We start from the raw sequence: 25,007 nt of genomic DNA, 5'->3' as shown, positions 1-25,007 counted from the left end.
CTACCAATTAACATTTTCTGATGAATGTCCCTGGGCATGTAATGGCTGAATTAGTCTAAAGCAGTGATAACCACAATTGCCTAAGTTAATGTGCTATCTGTGTATTAACTGCTAGTGGGAGTATTTCAATATTTATTTTGGATGTTACAAATCGTTTGTAATGGTATTCTTTTTCTTTCTCCAAAGTTGTGGCTAGATTAAGTACTAAAATGTTCTGCCAAACACATCGCCTGAAGTGGTTGTATTATATTTTTAGGGGAATACATTTTGGGGATAATTTTTACTATTTATATGTCCACAAAATTGTACATCTTCACAGATCAGATGATAATAGCATCTGGTATTTACTGACCTTTTCCATAGGAAATGGCAGCAAATGACTTATATATGTAATTTCCCCTAAACTTTACAGTTTTCATTAGACGGGTGCTACCAGAATCAGAAAGTAATGTATCCAAGTGGAGAAACTTGTGTTAGGCAGAACTCCAAACTCAGGTGTTGTCCAAAGCTCTCTTTTTTTTTTTTTTTTTTAAAGGCAGGATACTGCACAACTCTTTGATTTCCTAATGAGTGTCTAGATACCTGAACTCACCAAATCATGGCATGATGTAATGTTGAGATTTTCAGAAGCCTCTCCCCCTCTCCCTCCCCATCTCCCCCCTCCCTCCATCCCTCTTCTCCTCCCCCTGTGGCCCTCTCCCCCTACTCACACATTCTCTCTCTCTAAAAAAATAAAAAGTAATTTAAAAAAAAATTGAAAACAGAATTAGTTTGAGAAGTAGGCCGAGAGATCTGATAGCCCTAAATAATATATAACATCTTTTTCACTTTATTGCCACACCTCTAATTTGCTTGGAGGAATTTGTGTTAACTGTTGTAAACAAAACTTTCGTAACAAAATCCATAAAGTTTTCAGTAGTCTCAATTTTATTTTATTTTTTCTATTCTATAGTATTTTATTTTACTTTATTTCATATTTATTTCAGAGAGAGTGTGCAAGCATGAGCAGGGAAGAGGGGTGCCAAGAGAGAGAATCCTAAGCAGGTTCCACACTCAGCAAGGAGCCCAGTGTGGGCTTAATCCTACCACTCTGAGATCATGACCTGAGCTGAAATCGAGTCAGATGCTCAACCCAGGCCCCCCTTGATAGTCTCAATTTTAGTATTTATTGTGTCTCTGTTGCAGATTCCTTGACCAGTGTTCATGTTTTTTCCAATATGCTAAAACAGTTTTTACCACCTGGAGACGTTGTTGTCTTGAATCAGTATAGAGCTTTGGGCTTATCTGCATAAAACTACACTGCAAGGGAACTGTGGATAGAGAGCAATTAAAGTTACATGCTTATCCATTTGAGATTAATTGCCTCTTCCAAGTCACTAATTCATACCCCTAGTGTCCAGGAGAATTAATTTATTTCCCATGAGTGACCACTTGACTCTGCTAAGGTATTTTAACTCACCTGGGCCTAATATAGAACAAATTTTACACTGTATAACTTAGTTACTGCCAAAAACATAGTTTGTTTCCCTGTCTCTTTCCCACCTTGTTTACTGAATGCCAAGACAGTCTTCCTTTTGACCCTACCAATGATTTAACTCTGAATAGTTTCAATCTGGTCATGGACAGTTAAGATTGTGTGACATTAGACGTGGGATTTGTACTATTTAAAATAATTATGTTATTTATTTTTACTCAAGCATAATTAACATACAGTGTTTTATTAGTTTCAGATGTACACTGTAATGATTGAACAATTCTCTGTATTTCTCAGTGCTCCTTAGGATAAGTGTACCCTTAAACCTTTTATCTTTTTTGCCTAAATTCTCACCAGCCTCCCCTCTGGCAACCACCAGTTCTCTGTATTTAAGAGTCTGGGTTTTTTTTGGTCATTTGTGTTGTTTCTTAAACTTTACACCTGAGTGAAATCGTACAGTATTTGTCTTTCTCTGAGTGGCTTGTTTCATTTACGATTATACCCTGTAGGTCAATCTGTGTTGTTACAAATGGTAAGATCTCATTCTTTTTTAGGGCTGAGTAATATTCCATTGTATATATCCACCACACCTTTTATCCATTCATCTATGAGTGGACACTTGGGTTGCTTCCATATCTTGGCTATTATAAATAATGTTGCAATAAACATACCAGTGCATGTATCTTTTCGAATTCATGTTTTTGGTGTTTTGAGGAGGAGGGGGTAAATACCCAGTAGTAGAATTACTGTCTCATATGGTAATTCTATTTTTATGTTTTGAGGAACATCTATAGTATTTTCTGCAGTGGCTGCATCAGTTTGCATTCCTACTAACAGTGCAGGAAGGTTCCTTTTTCTCCACATCCTTGCCAAAATTTGTTATTTCTTGAGTTTCTGATTTAGTTATTCTGAAGGTTTAAGGTGATATCTCACTGTGGTTTTCATTTGACTTTCCCTGATGATGAGTGATGTTGGGCATCTTTTCCTGTGTCTGTTGCCCACCTGTATGTGCCTGGGTGTCTGTTCAGGTCCTCTGCCCATTTTTATTGGATTATTTGGGATTTTTTGGTGCTGAGTTGTGTAAGTTCTTTACATGTTTTGGATATTAACCTGTTATCAGATATATCATTTGCAAATATTTTCTCCCATTTGCCTTTTTGCTTTGTCATATATTTTGCTTTGTCATATGTTGCCTTTTTGCTTTATCAGTGGTTCGTTGCTCCATGCAAAAGTTTACTAATTTGGTGTAGTAACAATAGTTGAGTTTTGCTTTTGTTTCCCTTGTCTTAGGATCTATATCTAGAAAAATGTTTCTATAGCTAACGTCAAAAACCTTACTGCCTATGTTTTCTTCCAGTATTATGGTTTCAGGTCTCACATTTATGTCTTTAATCCATGTAGAGTTTGTTTCTGTGTATTAGTGTAAGAAAGTGGTTCCGTTTCATTCTTTTGCATGTAGCTGTCCAGTTTTCCAGCACCATTTGTTGAAGATACTGTCTTTTCCCCAGTGTATATTCTTGCCTGTTTTGTTATAGGTTAATTGACCATGTAAGTGTGAATTTAATTCTGGCCTCTGTATTCTGTTGCACTGATCTATGTGTCTGTTTTTGTGCCAGTGCAATACTGCTTTCAATCCTACAGCTTTGTAGTATATCTTGAATACTGGGATTGTTATACCTCCAGCTTTGTACTTCTTTCTCAACATTGCTTTTTCTACATGGGTTTTTTTTTGGGGGGGGGGGTTCCATACAAATTTTAGGATTATTTATTCTAGTTCTGTGAAAAATTCTATTTTGATAAGGATTGCATTTAAATATGTAGATTGCTTTGGGTAATGATGGAAATTTTAACAATATTGGCTCTGCCAATTCATGTGCATCATATATCTGTCATTTGTTTGTGACATCTTTAATTTATTTCATCAGTGTTTTATAGTTTCCTGAGTACCGGTCTTTCACCTCCCTTGTTAAGTTTATTCCTAGGTATTTTATTCTTTTTGGTGCAATTGTAAATGGAATTGTTTTCTTAATTTCTCTTTCTGTTATTTCATTATTAGTGTACAGAAATGCAAGAAATTTCTCTATATTAATTTTCTATCCTGTAACTTTATTGAATTCAGTTATTGTAGTACTCTTTGGTAGTCTTCAGGGTTTTCAGTATATAGTATCATGTCAGCTACAGACAGTGGAAATCTTACATCTTCTTTACTATTTTGAATGCCTTTTATTTCTTTTTCTTGCCTGATTGCCCTGGCTAGGACTTCTAGTACAATGTTGAATAAAACTGTTGAGTGAATATCCTTAACTTATTCTTGATCTTAGAGGGAAAACTCTCAGTTTTTCACCATTGAGTACAAAACTGAATTTTTCAAATACAGCCTTCATTATGTTGAGATATGTTCTCTCTGAACCTACTTTGTTGAGAGTTAATCTTGAAGGATGTTATATTCTTCAGTTGTTTTTTTTACGTCCATTCAGATGATCATATGGTTTTTGTTCTTTTTTCTTTTTAATATTTTAAACAATTTAGAAGCTTATATCTATTTCACATCCAAATCTGTCTAGAAGTAGGTTGTGGGGTTCTTGGGTCATTCAGCAAAGTTATCAGGGAGCCAAGCTCCTTCCAGCTCACTGCTCTACTAACAGGTGCAGCTCTGCTCCTCCTGATCCAAAATGATTGCAAGTTGTACAGCCATCGTATGTGTATTCTAAGCAGCAGGTTGGAGGGAAATGTGCTCTCTCCCTTTAAAAGACCATTTTGAAATACCCATCTAATACTTTCCTTGCATCTCAGAACTTAATCATATGACTTTACCTAGGTGCAAGGGAGGCTGGGAAATGGGGTCATTGAGCTAGGCAGCCAATGTGTCCAACCAAAATTTAGAAATCCTGTTATTAAAAAAGAGGGAGAATGAATATTGGGAAGCATCTGGACATCTTTGCCTCTTCTCACTACACAGAGTTCCCAGAACCAGTGATGCTTCCTTTCTCCTTAGGCTTATCCCTTGTGTCAGATCCCGCATATCCCTATAGATAAACCCCATAGTCTTTGACCTCTTTGCCTGGTGTAGAAGATGCAATTTTCCAAAGAGGGCCATACCAATGTCTATCCCATCTCACATGTGTCCTTTCTCTTAATGTGATCTATCACTTTGATTTGCAAATACTGAACCACCCTTGTGTACCTGAAATAAGGTGCATTTAATCATTGTGAATGATTTTTTTAATGCATAGTTGGATTTTGTTTAGTAATTTTTTGTTCAGGATCTTTGCATCTATGTTCATTTGAGATGTTGGTACGTACTTTTTTTGTAGTGTCTTCATCTGGTTTTGGTATCAGGGTAATGCTGGCCTGATGAAATGAATTTGTAAGCTTCCTTCATCTTCTATATTTTGGAATATTTCTAGAACAATAGGTATTAACTCTTCTTTATATGTTTGTTAGAATTCACCTGTGAAGACATCTGATTCTAGACTTCTGTTTGTTAGGAATTTTTTGAATACTATTTCAATGACATTGCTAGTAATTGGTCTGTGTAAATTTTATATTCCTGATTCAGTTTTGGAAATTTATGTTTCTAGGAATTTTTTCATTCCTGTTATATTCTGCTTTCTGTTGATATATAAGTTTACATGATATTCCCAGTTTGTGTTTCGTGTACCTGTGATGTCAGTTGTTATCTCTCCTCTTTTATTTATGGTTTTATTTACTTGATTTTTCTCTCCTTTGGTGAGTCCGACTAAAGGTTCATCAATTTTACTGATGTTTATCAAAGAACTAGATCATGGTTGCATTGACCTATTGTGGGTTTGGGGGGGGTGGAGGTGGTCTCCGTTTTACTTGTTTCTGCTCTAATCTGTTATTTCCTTTTTTCTGTTGGTTTTGTGCTTTTTCTTTTCTACCTCCTTTAGATACAAGATTAGGTTATTAGAGATTTTTCTTGCTTCTTGAGGTATGCCTGTGTTTCTGTAATCTTCCCTCTTAGAACGTCTTTCACCACATTCCAAAGATTCTGGACATTGCGTTTTCATTTGATTTGTCTTCATGTATTTTGTATTTCCTCTTTATTTCTTTTAGGCACATTCAATGTTTTCTTTTTCTGTCTCGTCTTCAGCTTGGTTGTTCTCCATTACTGTATCTTCCCAGTAACTGATCCATCCTTCTGTGTCCTGTAATCTGCTGTTGATTCCTGGTAGTTTTTTGTTTTGTTTTTTGTTTTTTTTTTTCCAAATACTGAGATAACTCCATTTCATTTAGGTGTTGGCTGTGGTTTTGTTCTCATTTCATTTGGGGTGTGTAGTCCTCTGTCTCCTCATTTTGTTTAACTATCTGTGTGTGTTTCCTCGTATTCGGAAAGTCCGCTTTTTATCCTGATCTTGAAAGTAATGGCCTTATGAAGAAGAGGTACTGTGGTACCCTCTAACACAATTTCCCCTGTTCTCCAGAGTCAGGAACTTCAGGCCTGTCTCCACTGCAGATTGCTTGCTCCCTACTGTTGTGGCTGAGCCTTGTTTGCCTTTTGTCCAGTAAGCTGCAATGGGCCCACTTTGCTTGTTGTGTGCATTTGGTCCCTGTGCTGTCAAGGGGCCAGTCTGGAGCCACCAAGGTATTTGTAGTTGGGCAGCATCAACAGTCAACCAGATGCCTGCCCTCAGTCCATCTGCTGGGGCTGCACTTGCACTGATTATTGGGGCACTGTCTTTGCAATGCCAGCTATAAGGTTCAGCTGCTGGGACTGAGTGTGCCCAGGTGTGTGTGATTATCTTTCCTTCTTCCTAGAGCAGGAGTCTCTTTAGAGTGACACAGGTTCTTGCCATATCTGCTTGCAAGGTATTTCATGGCACGAGTTCCTTTGGCAGGATGGCTGCTAAGCGTGGCAGATTGGATAGGGTAGATCTGAAAGGGAGCACTGTAGCAGGGCACATGATGGTATAGCAAGACAGGTGGAAGAGTGCTTCTGCTAGTTCCTGCAAATGGCCTGCTGTCTAGACTGAGGCCGGGATTCTTGGAGAAGTCTCCTAAAGATCCCAGGCTCTTCTCAAATTGTCACTTTTATATTGTATATCAACTGGGTTGTTATGCTTTTTTTAAGGTTGTTATGCTTCAATTTCATATCTCTTTCTGCCTCTCTTAGAGCTAAGTCTGCTGATTTTTAAAGTACCTAGAGTTAAGCCTGATTGAAATAAATAAATAGCTCGCTCCTCTGCTTTTGAAAGCCAAATGTTATGCAGACTCATCTTCCTAGTGTAGGTTCTCCCCCCACCCCAAGCCTGAGGTGCTCCTTCTCTATGATTGTGGGGACCCTCTAATTTGTGGTTAGTCTCTCTGCGGGGGTTGGTTCCTGACTGCATCTTTGCCCCTGTTACTCTTTTTGTGATATGGCCCTCTCTGTATGATTAACGGTAGAAAGTCTATTCTGCCAGTCTTCAGGATGTTTTCAGAGTTAGTTGTTCTGATGTGGCTGTTAACCTTGTTGTGTCCATGGGGCAAAGTGAGCTCAGGATCCTCCTGTCATGTCATCTTCCCAGAAGTCCTCAATATATGAATTCTTATTGAATCAATAACTTACCCACATCTACAAAGTCTGCTTCTTCTAATCCAGTTTGCACATCACTATCATATTAAGTCTAAAACATTTTCATCATGTTACTTCCTTGATAAACCTTGGTTATTTCCCACTGCTTTCACTAGCATTTCACAAACTGTCCTCAAGCTATGCATCATTGTTCAAGTTCTAAAAACAGTTTTGTGTTTTTTTTTAGTTCTGTGAGTAGATTTAAGTAAGAATATATATCCTAATATATCCTAAAGGGATTCCACACAGAAATCTTTTTACTTGCAATACATTACTTATGGTGTCACGTAAGATGACCAGGGGAAGAAAACCTTCCCTGGTTTTCTTGCCCTGTTTTTCTTTTTTAACTTCATCTCTTATTACTCCCCAGTTTATATATTCTCAAGGCTAACCATATAACGTATCATAAATGAAAAATGTGTCATTCAAAATGTATAGATTGCTGAATATATAAAGAATTTTTATAGAGATCAATTGGAAAAAGACAACCAATAAAAAACCAATTTTTTTTTAAGTAGGCTCCATACCCAGCATGGAGCTTGAACTCACAACCCCGAGATCAAGAGTTACATGCTCCATGTACTGAATCAACTAGGTGCCCCAGAAAATTCTTTTTAGAGATGCATATGAACAGGTATTCCAAGAAGAGAAAACCTAAATAACCAGCCAACACATAAAGATATACTCAAATCTACTATTAATATGGGATATTTCTTTTCTTTAAAGAAACTTAGATCTTCAGTCTTTAAAACTCATCTTCTTCAAAATACCTGAAATCTTTGTTAGAAGGTGGGGGAGAGACATTAAAGTATCCCCCAAACTAAGGCACTTTGAGACCAGAAAACAAAACACGCCAGTTCATACAGTTTACAGAGTTTTATTCAGGGTAACTTACAGGTGGGATCAGACAGAGGGCAGTCCACAGCAGCTAAATAGTTATTCTCTGTAAAATCCATACCTTAGTGCATTGATTTTATAGAGCAAGGAGACAAGGACAAAGGTCATTATAGTGAGATCAAAGGGTTTACATGTACTTCAAAGGGCATGCATGCACCTAATTGACAGCTAACCTTCAATTAGATCTTGGGGCACCACCTGTACATCAGAAAGAGGAAAGAAATACTATGTTATCTCTAACAGATTTATGGGAGGCCAGAACAAGCCTTTCCCTGTCCCAGCCTTGTAGGCATTTCTACAATACGTATTTTAATCTCTGAAGAATCTGGAACATGTGGCCCTAAGAGAGGTGATTCAGCAAACAGGAACAAAATGAAAGACCAAAATTAGAGTCCATATTGTCAGTACTCCTGCAATGTTTTACTTTGTGAACTGACTCAAGTCAGTCATTAATGGCTATCTAGATCTAGCCTTATTGGCTTAGTGTGATCTGCAGATCAGTAGCATCAGCATCATCTGAGAATGTGTTAGAAAGGAGGAATCCTGAGCCCCACACCAAACATTACGAATCAGATTCTGCGTATTAACAAAGATCTCAGGTGATTCTTAAATACTTAAAACTTTGGGAAGTATTAGACTAATTTGGGTTGAGAATCATGAGACAGGGTCTGTTAGTCATGAAAGAAGTCCATGATTGATGGGTGATGTCTGTCATAGGTCTGCAAAAGGGATATGGTGGCACTTTAGATCGAGTGGTGGGGCAGCCATTCTATCATACCCATTTCTACTCATTTAGTTCTAGCAAAATATTAAAAAATATTTTTATTGTCAACTAATTCTGCAGCAATTATCCCTTTAAACAAAACTGCTCTACTTTTTTATTTTCTACTTTGTTCTTTTCTAGATCTTTTTAAGTTTTTCACAAGGTAAGATATTTGTCAAGATTTAAGCAATGTGGTCTGTTCTTCTGTAAGAATTTAATCCATATTAACTCCTGTGGCTATAAACAGAACATTAGGTCACATTGGTTGATATGAGATTTTTTTTCCCAGTCTATTAATATTTTGTGCCCTCAGGTAACTGCAGTTGAATGGCCCTCTCCAAAGGTAACCACTATTAAGTTCAGTATCTTTTAGATCTTTTTTCCTGTATTTAAAAACATAGGGACACTTGTGTGGCTCAGTCAGTTAAACTTCTGACTTCAGCTCAGTTCATGTTGTCACGGTTCATGAGCTCAAGCCCTGCATCAGGCTCTGTGCTGACAGCTCAGAGCCTGGAACCTGCTTTGGATTCTGTGTCTCCCTCCCTCTCTGCCCCTCTCCCACTTGCACACTGTCTCTCTCAAAAATAAATAAGCATTAAAAATTAAAAAAAAAAAGATTCTCTCTCTCCCTCTACCCTTCTCCTAGCTTATGTGCTGTCTCTTTAAAAAAGAAAAATAAACTTAAAAAATAAAAGCATAAATGTAAGAATGTAGAATAAATGTCACATAGACTATTTTTGACTTACCTTTTTCTTTTAATGTGTCCTAGACTTTGTTCAATATCAGTAAGCATTTATTGTATTTTTTTAATTCAAATATAATTAATATACAATGTTATATTAGTATCAGGTGTACAATATGATTTAAACCAAAAAATTTGGTTTTCTATACATTATTCCCTGTTCATCACATAAGTGTACTCTTAATTCCCTTCACCTATTTCACCCTTCCCTCCCAACCACCTTCCCTCTGGCAACCACCAGTTTTCTATATTTAAGATTCAGTCTCTTTTTTCCCTTATTTGTTGTTTTGTTTTTTAAATTCCACATAAGAGTGAGATCATACAATATTTGTCTTTGACTTATGTTGTTTATTATTATACCCACTGCATCCATCCATATGTTGCAGACGGCGAGATCTCATTCTTTTTTATTGTGAAGTGATATCCCATTGTGTATATATACACCACATTCTCTTACCCATTCATCTGTTGATGGACACTGAGTTGCTTCCATATATTGGCTATTGTAACTAATGCTTCAGTAAGCATAGGGGAGTATGTATCTTTTCGAATTAGTGTTTTTGTTTTCTTTGGTTAAATACCCAGTACTGGAATTACTGAATCATATGGTAATTTTGTTTTTTATTTTTTGAGGAAATTCCATACTGTTTTCCACAGTGACTGAACCAATCATATGGTAATTTTGTTTTTTATTTTTTGAGGAAATTCCATACTGTTTTCCACAGTGACTGCACCAGCTTGCATTACCACCAACAGCGCATCTTTCACAAGTGTACCTTTTTCTCCACATCCTCACCAAATTTATTATTTCTTCAGTTTTTATGTTAGCCATTCTGACAGATGTAATGTGATATCTCATTGTGGTTTTTGATTTGCATTTCCTTGATGATTAGTGATGTTCAGATCTTTTCATGTGTCTTTTGACCATTGTCTTTGGAGAAAATGTCTGTTCTCTCCGTGTTTTAATTTGATTTGGCAGGGCAGGGTGGGGGGAGGCAGGTGTTTGATGTTAAATTATGTAAGTTCTTTATATATGTTGTATATTATTATTCTCTTATCAGAAACATTATTTGCAAATGTCTTCTCCCATTCAATATGCTGCCTTTTTGATTTGTAGTCCTTTTGTTGATAGTTTTCTCACTGTGCAAAAAAGCTTTTTATTTTGATATAGTCCCAATAGTTTAATTTTACTTTTGTTTCCCTTGACAAAGGATATCTAGAAAAATGTTTCTGTAGCTGATGTCAAAGCAATTACTGCCTGTTTTTTTTTTTTTTTTCCTGCCTGTTTTCTTCTAGGAGTTTTATGGTTTCAGCTCTCACATTGAGACCTTTAATCCATTTTGAGAGTATTTTTGTATATAAGAAAGTGGTCCAGTTTCATTTCTTTTGCATGCAGCTAACCAATTTTCCCAACACTATTTGTTGAAGACTATCTTTTTCCCGTTACAAATTGTTGCCTCTGTTGTAAATTAATTGACCATAAAAGTGTGAATTTATTTCTGGACTCTCTATTCTGTTGCATTGATCAATGTGACTGTTTTTGTGCCAGTGCCATACTGCTTTGATTACTGACTTTGTGGTATATCTTAAAGTCTGGGATTGTGGTACCTTCAGTTTTGTTCTTTTTCACAATTGCTTTGGCTGTTAAAGGTTTTTTGTGGTCCCATACAAATTTTAGGATTATTTGTTCTTGTTCTGTGAAACTTCTGTTGGTAATTTTGGTAGGAGTTGCGTTAAATCTGTAGATTGCTTTAGATAATATGGACATTTTTGACAATATTGGTTCTCCAAATCCATGTGCATCACATATCTTTCAATTTGTTTGTGGAATCTTCAGTTCTTTTATCAATGTTTTACAGTTTTCAGAGTATGAGTCTTTCACTTCTCGGTTAAGTTTATTCCCAGGTATTTAATTCTTTTTGGTGCTATTATAAATGGGATTGTTTTCTTAATATCTCTCTCTCCTTTTATTAGTATATAGAAATGTAACAGATTTCTGTGTGTATAAACCATATACACACATATATATATTGTGTATATATATGTGTGTATATGTATATATGATGTGCAATTGCTGATGTGTGTGTGTATATATACACACTTATGTGATCCAGCAATTGCACATCTAGATGTTTACCTAAACAATCCAAACATACTAATTAAAAGTGATACATGCACCCCAATGTTTATAGCATTATCTACAATAACCAAATTATGGAAACAGCCCAAGTACTGTTAACTGATAAATGGATAAGGAAGATGTGGTGTGTATGTATATGTACATATATATATATATATATATATGCAATCGAATACTCCACAGCCTTAAATAAGAATGAAATCTTGCCATTTGCAGTGACATGGGTGGAGATAGCATTTTCTAAGTGAAGTAAGTCAGAGAAAGACAAATACCATATGATTTCACTCATGTGGAATGTAAGAAACGAACAAAGCAAATTTTTTGGTTGCTGATTCAGTGTCATTGCTAGTAACCAGTCTGTTTATATTTTCTATTCCTGATTCAATTTTGGAAGGTTATTGTGTTTTTAAGAATTTATTCGTTTCTTGTAGGTTGTCCAAATTGTCGGCATATCATTTTTCCTAATACTCTCTTATAATCCATTGTGTTTCTGTGGTGTCATTATTTCTCCTTCATTTCTGATTTTATTTGAGTCTTCTTTCTTTAATGAGTCTGACTGAAGGTTTATCAGTTTTGTTGTTCTTTTCAAAGAACCAGCTCCTGGTTTCATTGATGTATTGTTTTTTTAGTCTTCATTTTATGTATTTTTGCTCTACATTATTTCCTTTCCTTGGCTTTGTTTGCTCTCCTTTTTCTAGCTCCATTAGGTGTATGGTTAGGCTGTTTGAGATTTTCCTTGCTTCTTTAGGTGGGCCTGTATTGCTGTATCTTCTTCCCTCTTAGAACAAGTTTTTGAGGAATCTCAAGATTTTGGACCATTGTGTTTTCATTTTTATTTGTTTGCATGTATTTATTTCCTCTTTGATTTCTTGGTTGACATATTCATTGTGTAGTAGCATTTTATTTAGCTTCCATGTATTTGTATTCTTTCCAATTTTTAACCTTGATTTGTAGTTTCAGTGTTGCAATAAGATGCATTATGTGATTTCAGTGATTTTGAACTTACTGAGACTTGTTTTGTAATGTAACATCTTTTGAGAATATTCCATGTGCCTCTGAAAAGAATGTGTATTCTGTTATTTTTGATTGGATGTTCTGAATGTAGGTTAGGTCCATCTGGCCCAGTGTGTCACTCAAAGCCATTAGTTCTTTGGTGATTTTTCTGGATGATCTATCCATTGATGTAAGTGGGGTATTAAAGTCTTCTATTAATGTATTGCTGTCACCTTCTTTTTGTTAATACTTGTTTTATATATGTAGGTGCTTTCATGTTGGCTGCAAAAATATTTACAATTGTTACATCCTCTTGTTGGACTCTTCCCTTTGTAGTACCCTTCTTTGTCTCTTTACCGTCTTTCTTTTAAATTCTATTTTTTTTCTGAAAGAACTATTGCTTCCCCAGCTTTCTTTTCACTTCCATTTGCATGGTAATGTTTTTCCACCCCTTTACTTTCAATCTGCCTGTGTCTTTAGTGAGTCTTGTCACACAGCATTTAGGTGGATCTTGCTCTTTCATCCATTCACTCACCCATCTTACTGTTTTGATTGGAACATTTAGTCCATTTACATTGAAAGTAATTATTAGTATGTACTTATTACCATTTTGTTAATTGGTTTTGGTTGTTTTTGTAGTTCTCTGTTGCCTTCTCTTTCTCTCTTACGGTTTTTGGCTTTCTTTAGTGATATGCTTGGATTTCTTTATTTTTTGCGCATCTATTATAGGTGTTTGATTTGTGGTTACCATTAGGTTCACAAAGAACATCTTATATGTACAGCAATCTACATTAAATTGACAGTCACTTATGTTTGAACCCATTCTAAAAGCATGAAGTTTTTACCCACCCCCACATTTTATGTATGTGATGTCATACTTGACATATTTTTATTTCTGATTTTAGCAACTGATTTTTATAGATATAATTGATACTACTTTTGTGTTTTAACCTCCATACTGGTTTTATAAGTGATTAATCTACTACTTTTATTGTTTGTATTTACCTGTAAGATTTTTTCCTAATTTTCTTATTCTGTGTTATGGCCTTTTCTTTCCACTCAGAGAATTCCTTTTAAATATCATGCCCTTCCTTTCTGGCCTGCAGTGTTTCTGCTTGGAAATCAGCTGATATCCTTATGAGATTTCCCTTGTATGTAACTATTTTCTTTGGAGGTTTAAAAATTCTCTTTATCACTCCTTTTTACATTTTAATTACTATATGTGATGTTGTGGACCTCCTTCAGTTGATTTTGCTAGGGGTGTTCTCTATGCTGCTGGATCTAAATTTCTGTTTTCTTCCCCACACTTGTGAAATTTTAAGCCATTATTTCTTCAAATAAATTTTCCATTCCCTTTTCTCTTCTCCTTCCAGGATCTCTGTTAATACAACTGTTATTATACTTGATGGTGTCATTGAGTTCCCAAAGTTTCTTCATTTTTTTAATTTTTTTTTTATCTCCTATTCAGTGTGGTTGCTATTACCTTGTCTTTCCAGTCACTGATCCATTCTTCTTCCTCCTCAACAATGCTATTCATTCCCCATAGTGTATTTTTTATTTCAGTTGTAGAGTCAATCTCTGACTGGTTCTTTTTATATTTTCTGTCTCTTTGTTGAAGGTCTCAGTGAGATGCTACACTCTTTTCTCGAATCCAGTAAGTATATTTATGAGCATTTGAAATCTTTAGCAGGCATATTTTTTATCTCCATTTCATTTAGTTCTTTGCTTGGTATCATCCTGTTCTTTCATTTGGGACATATTCCTCTGTTTCTTCATTTCTGTGTTTGTTCCTATATATTTGGAAAGTAAGATACATCTCTCTTGATCTTGAAAGTAACGGCCTTATGAAGAAGAGATCTTGTGGTGCCTTGTAGCACAATGCCCCCTCTTCTCCAGAACTGGGCATTTTAAAGTTGTCTTTTATGTGGGTTTGGTGTACCATACTCTTGTGGCTCAGCTGCATTTGCCTTCAATCCATTTGGCTGCAAATGTCCATTTTGCTTGTGTGGGCAGGGTTTGGTCCCTGTCCAGTTCAGAGCCTGTTTGGGGCAGGAAAGGGCTTGTAGTTGGCAGCATCAGTGATCAGTCCAGATGCCTACTTTCAGCCCATTTGCAGGGGCTGCACAGAAGTGCAGGGTACTTTTTGTTTTGTTTGAGAGGCTCTTTTGGTTGGTGTGACCAACAGATGAAATAAATGTCTGTCAGACTAGTGTGTGTAGTCATCTTCTCCACTTGCCATGGCAAGAATCACTTTGGAGTGTGATGGTCACTGTCAGGGCTGCTTACAGGATGAGAGACCTTGCCAGAGCTGTGTTGCAGGCACTCTTGCCCAGTGGAGCTGGTTGAATGGATTAAATCAATGCAGGGGTGAGCACGCGGTGTTAGCAGGCTATGTGGAGAGTGTTTACATTGGTTCCTACAAATGTCTGGGTATCTAGGCTGCAGTGGGAATGAGAGGAATTGCACCTGCCAGCTCTTGTGTTCTCAGAGAAGTTTCCTACAGATCCTTGTTTTTCCAACACTTCAATACAGGTTGAGATTAGTTTAAAAAAAAAATCTCCTTCATGTGTACCTCAGGCACTTTTCAAACTGCTGGTTCTATGCTGTCTGTAAGTGGGATTGTTTGTTACATTCTCTATTTAAGGGTGGGAACTCAGTTTCCTATCACCCTCTGGCTCTCCCAGAGCTAAACCCACTAACTATAAAAACTCTTAAAGTTAAGCCCCACTGAGATTCAAAGCCAGATGTTATGGGGACTTGTCTTCTCATTGTGGGTCCCCCATGTCTGGTATGGGGTCTGTTCCTCTCCCTTCTCTGTGTTTGTCTCTCTTCTTTAGGGTTAGTCTCTCAGAGTAGTATGGTTTCCAGCTGCATCTGTGCCCGTTCTACCCTGATTGGCCTCTTCTCTATGATTAATTGTGCAGTCTATTCTGCCAGTGTTTGGCTTATTTCCTGGTTTAGTTGCACTGATATGGCTGTTAACCTAGGTGTTTCTGTGTTAGGGGGTGAGCTTAGGATCCTCCTCTGCTGTCTTCCCGGACTCTTTCCAAGATTTACTATATTCTTTTTATTGGCTATTAGGTATTACATAGTATGGATTACTGTACTTTATTAAATCCTTCTCCTTCGAATTGACTTGCCTATGAGCTGAAAACAACACAAAACTAATTTATATTCACACAGGAAAGCAAATTCCAAAGATCTATTGGTTTTATAAAAAATACCTAATTGGAAGAAGAGTATTCTTTCAGTCCACCAATGCACTTGAGAAAATGGATTCATTTTGTTGTTCCTCTTCAGACTCTCAAACAGTATGGCCTGATGAAACTATGGGCCCATTTGGACCTCAGGATCAGAGATTCCAGCTTCCTGGGAACATAGGTTTTGATTGTCACCTCAATGGGACTGTGTCACAGAAGAAAAGCCAGGTTCATAAAACTTTACCTGATGTTCTAGCAGAACCTTTATCAAGTGAAAGACACGAGTTTGTGATGGCACAATATGTGAATGAATTTCAGGTAAATTGTTAATATCCTTTATTCTGTTTTTCTAATTATTAACACTATATTAATTTCTGATAACTGTGAGCATGTTACTTGAATTGAAAAAGTTTTTAAAAATACCTACTTAATTCCAACATTCTCAGAAACAACATATATAGTTTTTAAAAACTTGGCACTGTTCTATACATAATGTTGGCTATATAATTTTACTTTAGATTACAGTCTCTTTGGGGTCGCTTGGGTGGCTCAGTCAGCTGAGCATGTGACTCTTGATTTCAGCTCAGGTCATGAGATCAAGCCCCATGCTCAGTGTGGAGCCTACTTAAGATTCTCTCTCCCTGCTCGCTCTTTCTTAGGAAACAAAAATAGAAAAATTAGATTACAATCTCTTAAGTAAATCTTCAAAAATACATTGTGTAATAACTGCTTATTCAAATATAATTTAGTTATTTCTATATTACTAGAAATATAGATTCCCTGTTTTTCACTTTTATAAATAATTTTTTTGTGGAGCAAATTCCAACTAGATTTACACTCCTAGGCATTTAAAACTTAAATGCCTGAGAACTCTGAAATTCTTGAGATACAGTAAACTAAAAAAGATAGACTTAGAAAAATCAACTTCTGAGGTTTTTTTTTTTCTTTTTTAATGCATTTTTAAACTGGTATTGCAGGGGCAACTGGCTGGCTCAGTCGATAAAGCATTCAACTCTTGATCTGGGCATCTGTGAACACAAGTCCCATGTTTGGCATAGAGCTTACTTTAAAAAAAAAAAAAATTAAAACAATAAACAAACTGGTATTGCATTGTTGCTCACCTAAATGGAAAGTTACATGCAATTCAGAGTGTCTGCCAAACTCCTGATCCTCATCATTTTTTGAATTTCTGCAAAGTTTCAGGCTGTTTGATCGAAGCCATAATATTAAGGAACAGCCCCTCACAATTACTATGGCTTATATCAGGTAACCTAACATTTGGAGACAGTTGACCTCTCTTGACACTTTTCTGTCTGCCTGCCAAACATCATTATTGCTTTAAAATACCCTAGATTTTATATGTCTAATACTTAGGGGTTTTTCCACCCCTCTGAAAACCTGTCCTCATTCCCATGTGATCAGTAACATAAGTGACTTAGTCATTCTCCCACTGTCCCAAGATTAGAATTCTGCCAAACTTGGCTCCCCTCTCTCCCATATCTCCATATAGAGTGACAAAATTACATTGCTTCCATCTCTGATGTAGCTTTTTAATTATTTGTGTCCTTTCAGTCTCACTAATAAAGCCAGAGTTCAAGGCCTCCTTATCTCTCCTCAGTTCTCAGAGGCATTATAGTGAGATGGACTATGGAGATAGGATAAATTTGGCTTCATAGGTGTTTGCTCTTTCACTTAATTTTTTGACCTTGAGAAAACTACTTAAATGTTTCTTTATATGTAAGATGGGGATAATAATAATACCTAGCCCATAAAGTTGCTATGAGGAGTAAATGTGAAAATGAACACAAAACACTTAAATACACTAAGTGACCCGTAAATATTTTAATTGCACCATTCTCTTTAACCATTGCATATGCTTGCACTGTTTATCTCTTGCTGGACTGTTTTTTCCTCCTCAGTTTCTAACCTGCTTTACCTAGTATTCTTTACAAACCACATAATACACATTAATTAACATGTAGCTCAAATATGAGGATTTCAACCTTTTCCTGATTTCCCCCAGCAAAGCATTTCCCCATTTAGACTGCCAAAAGACTTTCTTTGTAACTCTGTAGCACTTTTCATATTGCATTACATTTATTTGTTCATGCTGATTTTCTTCTACTAGCTCTTTTATACCTAAGAGTGAAGACTGGAATTTTTTTTTTTTTTTTCTTTTTAACCATTGTAGGGCTGCTCTTGTTAGCTGGTGTGTAGTAGGTGCCCAGTAAATTTCAGATGAATGAAAGCCTCATCCTGTAGGAGAATTTATGTTTAATCATGTTATTTTGTTAGTGCTATTTTCCCCCATTTTACAGGTTATAGAACAAAAGAAAGGACAAGTAGATATCAAAGTATCAGACAGGGTAACGTTGTAAGACATAGTCATGGCATTTTAGTTTCTTAGCCAACTTCTACTCATACCAAGTCTTAGAATATTAATATATTTATGTGTTCATTTTTAAATTTTCAAATCTTTATTCATCATAGAGAAAAGTTTGGGTATATAACACCATTACCCACAGCCAGTTAACTAGAATTATTTCTAAAACCTTTCCAGGAAAGACAAGTTTATAACAGACCATATATTTTATTTGAACTCCAGATTTTATTTATATTTCTCATTCTTCTTAGGGTAATAATGCACCTGTTGAACAAGAAATCAACAGTGCAGAAACTTACTTTGAAAATGCCAAAGTAGAGTGTGCAATCCAAACATGTCCAGAATTGCTGCGAAGAGGTATATTGTGCTTTTATACATTTTTACACTCATGTGTACTACTAGGCAATGTCGCTAATTTTCTAATGTGTTAAATAATGTATTCCATAGGAATTGTAATACTCTGTAACTTAATACTGTAATGTGTCTGCTCAGAAAAGATTACATGGCCGAGGTAAGGTCTTCCAAATGTCCCCTGACATCTGACCTCATGCTGCCATTAGATAAGAATAGAATTTTTAGTAACTTTTTCACTGAAGTTATTCTCCTTTTTATTACAGCTGTAATTTCTTGAGCTAATACATAATACTGAGAAAAATCGTAATAAACTTTTTTTGAAAATTGTAAGATCAATAACAAGTAACCTTTACTTGCTCTTCAGAATTGATAGTAATATTTCAGCCCATCCAAAAGCTGAAGTTAATTAAAACTTCATTTCAGTATCCATTCCAAAAATAATGTGCGTTTATAAATCTAACTTGGTATCACAATAATTTAACTTAATCACCATGTTTCTAAAGAGTACTTTTTTCACTGCTTCTTACAACAAATTCTCCCTGAAATTTTTATCGTTATTTATAGATTTTGAGTCACTGTTTCCAGAAGTAGCCACCAACAAACTAATGATTCTGACTATAACACAGAAAACCAAGAATGATATGACTGTTTGGAGCGAAGAGGTAGAAAATGAAAGAGAAATGCTTTTAGAAAAGGTAATTCTTGGGGACTCCTGGGTGGCTCAGTCAGTTAAGTGTCTTGACTCTTGGTTTCATGTCAGGTCATGATCTCACAGTTCATGAGCCCTAGCCCCATGTCAGGCTCTCTGCTGACAGCATGGAGCCTGCTTGGGATTTCTCTTTCCCTCTCTCTCTCGCTCTCAAAAAAAAATAAACATTAAAATTAAAAAAAAAAATTTTCAATTGCTGACAATTTTATAATCTTATTTAAATACCAACATTTTAAGGTGATGGGTGTCTTTTTAGCCTTTATTCTCTGCTAATATATTTCAGTACTAAAGGACTGCATCAGGTTCTGTGCTGACAGCTCAGCCTGAAGCCTGCTTCAGATTCAGTGTCTCCCTCTCTTTCTCCCACTCCTGCCTCACACTCTGTCTCTGAAAAATGAATTAAACCTTAAAAAAAAATTGTTTTTAAAACATGTCAAATAAAAAGTGGAAATTACTCCAGTTTTCAAGGAGTAATCAGTAACTACATACAGCACAGTGATAACATATTATAGACCCATATTTTTTTTCCTGTCCTTTTAACCAGGTGCTTTGACGCCCTTCCATAGCATTACACATAGATTTCATACTATGTAAAATCTGCCTAAAATTGCATGGGAAAACTATAAATTTTTAATTACTTTAAAAATTCCCTTAGTAGTTTATAAATTTAAAAAACTTTTTCTATTATAGGCAGTGAAAAGTATGTGCATAAACATGTATGCCCAAATATAAAATCGGTAGATTCCTAAGTAGGGAATTACTGAATCCGTGGGTAATTTAAGTTTTGATAGATGGTGCCAATTTGCCCACCAAAAAAGATTCTCCTTGTATATACCCTGTCATGCTAGCTTACCCAGAATATTAGCGTTTCTTTTCATTTTCACCAACCTGAAAAATGGTAAATGCTAACTTAAAGTCTTAAGAGTTTGATGTTGGGTTATATCAGTTTCTACAAGACAGGAAAACGTTTCTTGGCCCGAGTGACAAGTCAAGATTAACTCCATTAGGCGCCTTAGCTAACTATAATTGAAAAAATTTCCTTTACTAATTTTCATGTAAGATATTAGGAATTATTTTATATTTTCCTTATGACTGGATGTATGGTTCTTTTCATTAGTAAATTATAATTCACATACTCAACAGAATGTTTTAGGATAATGACTTCATCATACTAAAATGTCCCACATACAGCTTTGCTAATTAAATTTTATGTAGTAATAATCATGAGCAAGTTATATGCTAGTTAACAAGGAAGTTACAGAGAGGGCAGGCCTTAAGACATTATCTGATTTTAAAGAGATCTGAATTTAGAGAGTTGAAATTTAAATAGACAATAACTCAAATTTTCTATTTACATATTAAGGCAGTATCTAACATACATTTACCATTACTATCATTTAGTCACTAGAGAGCTCTCACATGTGCATTGAATTATTGGTCCTAATTTCTCATCAGTTAAAGATTCTGAGCCTCATTTGATACTGACCCCAGTATAGTTGTGAGTTTTTTGTAACCAGTTTCAGGGCTTTGAAATGCCATATTGTTTTTAATTTTATAATGATTAAAGCTATTTTCTACAAAAAAAAAAATTTTCTGTTTTAGATACATTAGTGGTTATTTTAGAACCACACATAGTTGACTGTCCAGTTCTCTTGTTCAAATCTGTTGTAGTTTTTTTCCACTAGATGTCAGTGTTTGCTGTTGATGTGCAGAAATCTAAAGAGAAATACTTAAACTGATTCTTTTTATGATACTTTGGGATTCTTTTAGTTAACTTTTACAAACGTTTGTATTGTTTTGTTCTCCTTGTAGTTTTGTGTATGGCAGATCTGTTCATTAAATTGATATACTTTTTAATTACTTTTCTAGACCATATTCAGTAGTTTTCCTAAGAAATAGGATTAATGAAATGCAGTAATATGTGTAAGTATTAAGTGTGAAAATAACCTAAAGAATACAATCTTTATTTAATGTTTTTCATTATTTTACAAGAAAGTGCTGGGAGAAAGTTAGCTTAAGTTTCCTCTATAGCATGGATCAGCAAACTTTCTGTGAAGAGCCACATAATAAATTTTTAGGCTTTATAGGTCATAGTGTCTACCCTTGTATTGTTAAAGTAGTCATAGACAGATATGGATATATTCCAATGAAACTGTTAACACATACAGGCACCCAGCTGGATTTGGCCTTCAGGCTGTAAATTGCTAACCTCTTATTTTAGGATATGGCCCATCTTCCTAAGGCTTAGACGTTTGGGCATCTCAGCTGAATGCCAGATGTGCTCAGCAAGGTCTGATCATCCTGTGTTGTCCAGAAATCCATGTTACCTAGGACTGCACAACCCTGATAACACCATTGAGCTCTCAGGCCCCAGCAGGCACTCTCTGTGAGACAGATTCCTCAAGAAATCTCACCTTGTGAGTGCACAGTTCTGCCCTTGGCTACTGAACCAGGGTGAATTGCTCTGTGGACTGCTTGAGAACCCCAGTGTGCATCTTTCTTCCAGTACCCTAACCCACAAATTCAAGATACTTCCGCAGTCCAGAACTTTTGCTTTCTACCTCCTTGGCTTAGTGACACCATCACTTTGGGATCTTCTTCTTTGCCCTGTGACAAACAGTGTTCCAGACAGAGCTGGAACAAATATGGAAATCACTTGACTTATTGCCCTTCTCCACAAGATTACAGTTTTAATTATTATTCAGGATTTAAAACTGTCGTATCTTACATTTTAGTCTGTTTTACAGCTTTTAGCAGGTGTTCACCAAATAGCAGATAATGTTTGGCATCTGTTATTCTGTTAATGGCCAAAAGTGGAACTGTGCCCTTGTTTTTAAACATTCATGGTTTGTCCTTTTTTTCTTTTTTTAAACACTCTGATCTGGTCCTAATATTTGTTACTTTTTCACTGTTTAGTCTGATAAAGCTAATAAAGACATCATAGGAATTACAAATGAGAATGGAAAGACCAAGATTTTGAATAAGATATACAGACACATGGTCTGTAATAATTATGTCCTGTACAAAAAATACAGAAAGGTATAATGTGTATCATGACATGTATCATGACCATGAGTATGGATAGATGTGTTTTTGAAAGACACACATTTTTAACATATGAATGAATAGTTCATGTTTTTTCATTATATTTTGTTTTCCCTTTCTTACACTATAATACAAAATAGCAATTATATTTTCTAATTCATGACAAATTTGGGAGTTAACAGCACAGAACTGATTAGAAATTTTTTGTAAAACAGGAAGTAATTTAGAAGAAAAATACACAATTTAGACTTTTTGAAGGAAGTAAAAGTGTTAAATGAACCATCAATCTTTTGGACTGGTAAAAATCTACAACTAATGATAAATTACGCCATAATCTTATCCAATTCTCTGAAGCAAAAGATATTTAAAAATTTGTTAAAAACTAAAACCCACAGAGATGCTATCTTCAGCATATTTGTGTCTTTTTTTAATGCAGTTCATTAATGGTGCTAAGGAAATTTGCTACGCTCTTCGAGCTGAAGGCTATTGGGCTGACTTTATTGACCCATCATCTGGTTTGGCAGTGAGTAATTACATTTTGAAAGCCAGATTAATTTGAAGTAGGAATGTTTTTTATTGTAAAACTATTTACAATATAAAATTGTTTATAACTTTGGTAGAAATAGATGATTTAAGACTTTTGTTTTAACCTCACAATTTTACCCAGAGAATGCCACTATGAGTCAGTTGCATTCACAACCTTTGAGGGACCACTATCACTTTTTATTATTTTTTACTCTAATAAATACTATTTGATTTATATTAATGAATTAGTGTGTTTACTGTTTGACAGTTACAAATTAGCATAGCTTAAGGAAGAAAAACTTTTAGAGTTAAAATATGGGTGTTATTAAATACTTATAAATGTTAACTTCCAAAAAATTACTTTTCTGAAATTATACTTTGAAAAAATAAGAACCACTATTGTCACCCACATTCTGGGTGTATCTTTCAGTTACAGGTAAAAATGAAAATTTTTGTAGCTTATTTTCAAAAAGTAACATGTAGTGTAGACTAGAAATGAAAAACTTAGTTTAATTCTAGATGTTTGGTTCTAGATAACGTGTATTTGCTAGATTATTGGTTTCACATTTCCAGAAGGACAGGTGTTAGATGAAGAGGTGTTTGGTCACATGCAGTACCTAAACTGCCCTTTTTATTTGATTTTTTTTAATATTTGGGGTGTTAAAATAGATACGTATTCATGTTTGCATAAAAACTGTTACATCATTGCCTTTCTTGCTAATGAATATGATTTTTATTTCCTCCAGTTTTTTGGATCATATACAAACAACACTCTTTTTGAAACAGATGAACGCTATCGACATTTAGGATTCTCTGTGGATGATCTTGGCTGCTGTAAAGTGATTCGTCATAGTCTCTGGGGTACCCATGTGTTTGTGGGAAGTATCTTCACTAATGCAACACCAGATAGCCATATTATGAAGAAATTAGGTGGAAACTAACAGCAGTGTCAGCTTACTGGCAGTACTATTTGTACATAACATTTGGGTTGATCTATAAACACTCAAAAGCTTAAATTTTTAAAATTTACTTATTTCTGGGTATTTATTTCAACATTTATGGGTTTACAGCGTTGGCAAGTGGTTTGTGATTTTTAAATCTCAAATGTTCATTCATATTATCATTGAGTACATGTTGATCACATCCATGGATGTGGATGTAATCAGGACATGATCTCATATTGTTATTTCTTCCCTTTATTGGAAAAACCTGTTATTTTTCTCTAAAAATAAATCACATTTGGTTATGACAGTCTGGTTTTTCATTGCAATATTTTTAAGTTTTAGTTCTTTTAAAAGATGTGGTTTTTAAATAAATGCAGTTGAGAATTCTAGATTCATTGTAGCTTTAAATTTTCTTTATTACCTGTTAAGTGTTATGGTACAGGTGTATTACTTTGAAGTAGTGTCTGTACAGGAAAAGAAGAATAAGGGTAATACTACAATATGAATCTCATAAATACTTAAAAAAAAAAGAATCCCTAACTCCTGGAGGCAGATAAATGTAGTTTGTTTTGACAAAATTTGCCTCAGCAGCTAAATCAAATATATTTCTCCATTTTAGCAAGAGATAGAAACTATGATACTTAACAGAAATGCCTCATTTGTGGCTTTTTACAGCATTTTAAACATAGCATCATCATAGATTTGTGTGGCTTTTGCCTAGAGAGAATCTCAGGAGAACCAAGTAACTTTTACCAAATCAATTAGTGAATTGGATTTTTTCTGTATTTTTCAATTAAGTGACTTTTTAAAAGGAACACATGGAGATGATAAACTTTAGTTCACACCTTGATTTAGAACTCTGCTTAGCTAACATGTAACTAAGTGTTGATTCAAAGAGAAATGGCTACAAAGTTTTCATTCATTATGAAAAATACAAAGCAGTATACCATATATAGCCTAGCATTGTGGAAAATATCTATTGAAGTATATATGCAAAAAAGTGCACCTATCATAAGTGCTCAATAAATTTTCATCTATGTAAGCAGCACCCAGATCAAGACAGAACATTACTGGCTCTTCCTCCTCTCACCTGCTGCATAAATTGGTTTTGTCTGTTTTCATGCTTTATTTGTATGAAACTATATATATAGTATGTTCACTTTTATGTCTGGCTTTCACTCAGCAATAGGAGATTTAATCGATTATATGTATAATTATAAATCTGTTTGCATAGCTTTTGACTTCTCAGTGGTTCTGAATTGG

At 35.2% G+C, this 25,007-nt stretch overlaps 1 protein-coding gene across 5 annotated transcripts in view; it reads left to right on the top strand.

Moving 5' to 3' along the window:
- MMADHC (metabolism of cobalamin associated D) overlaps positions 1-24,277 on the top strand; it is a 37,255-nt gene extending 12,978 nt beyond the window's left edge. For 3 of the 5 annotated variants that reach the window (XM_015068383.3, XM_053215040.1, XM_015068382.3), the window contains 6 exons: positions 14,203-14,238; positions 15,885-16,102; positions 18,419-18,524; positions 19,086-19,216; positions 22,712-22,798; positions 23,547-24,277. In XM_015068383.3, coding sequence (XP_014923869.1) covers positions 14,203-14,238; positions 15,885-16,102; positions 18,419-18,524; positions 19,086-19,216; positions 22,712-22,798; positions 23,547-23,741 — 773 coding nt within the window. In that variant the 3' untranslated portion in view covers positions 23,742-24,277. The remainder of the gene's footprint in view (positions 1-14,202; positions 14,239-15,884; positions 16,103-18,418; positions 18,525-19,085; positions 19,217-22,711; positions 22,799-23,546) is intronic. The other 2 variants (XM_053215041.1, XM_015068384.3) reach the window with 1 other exon arrangement.
- The last annotated feature ends 730 nt before the right edge of the window (positions 24,278-25,007 follow it).

This window comes from Acinonyx jubatus, chromosome C1 (genome assembly GCF_027475565.1).
Source record: "Acinonyx jubatus isolate Ajub_Pintada_27869175 chromosome C1, VMU_Ajub_asm_v1.0, whole genome shotgun sequence".
In the NCBI taxonomy this organism is placed as follows: domain Eukaryota; kingdom Metazoa; phylum Chordata; class Mammalia; order Carnivora; family Felidae; genus Acinonyx; species Acinonyx jubatus.
This window is presented reverse-complemented; position numbering and strand designations above follow the sequence as displayed.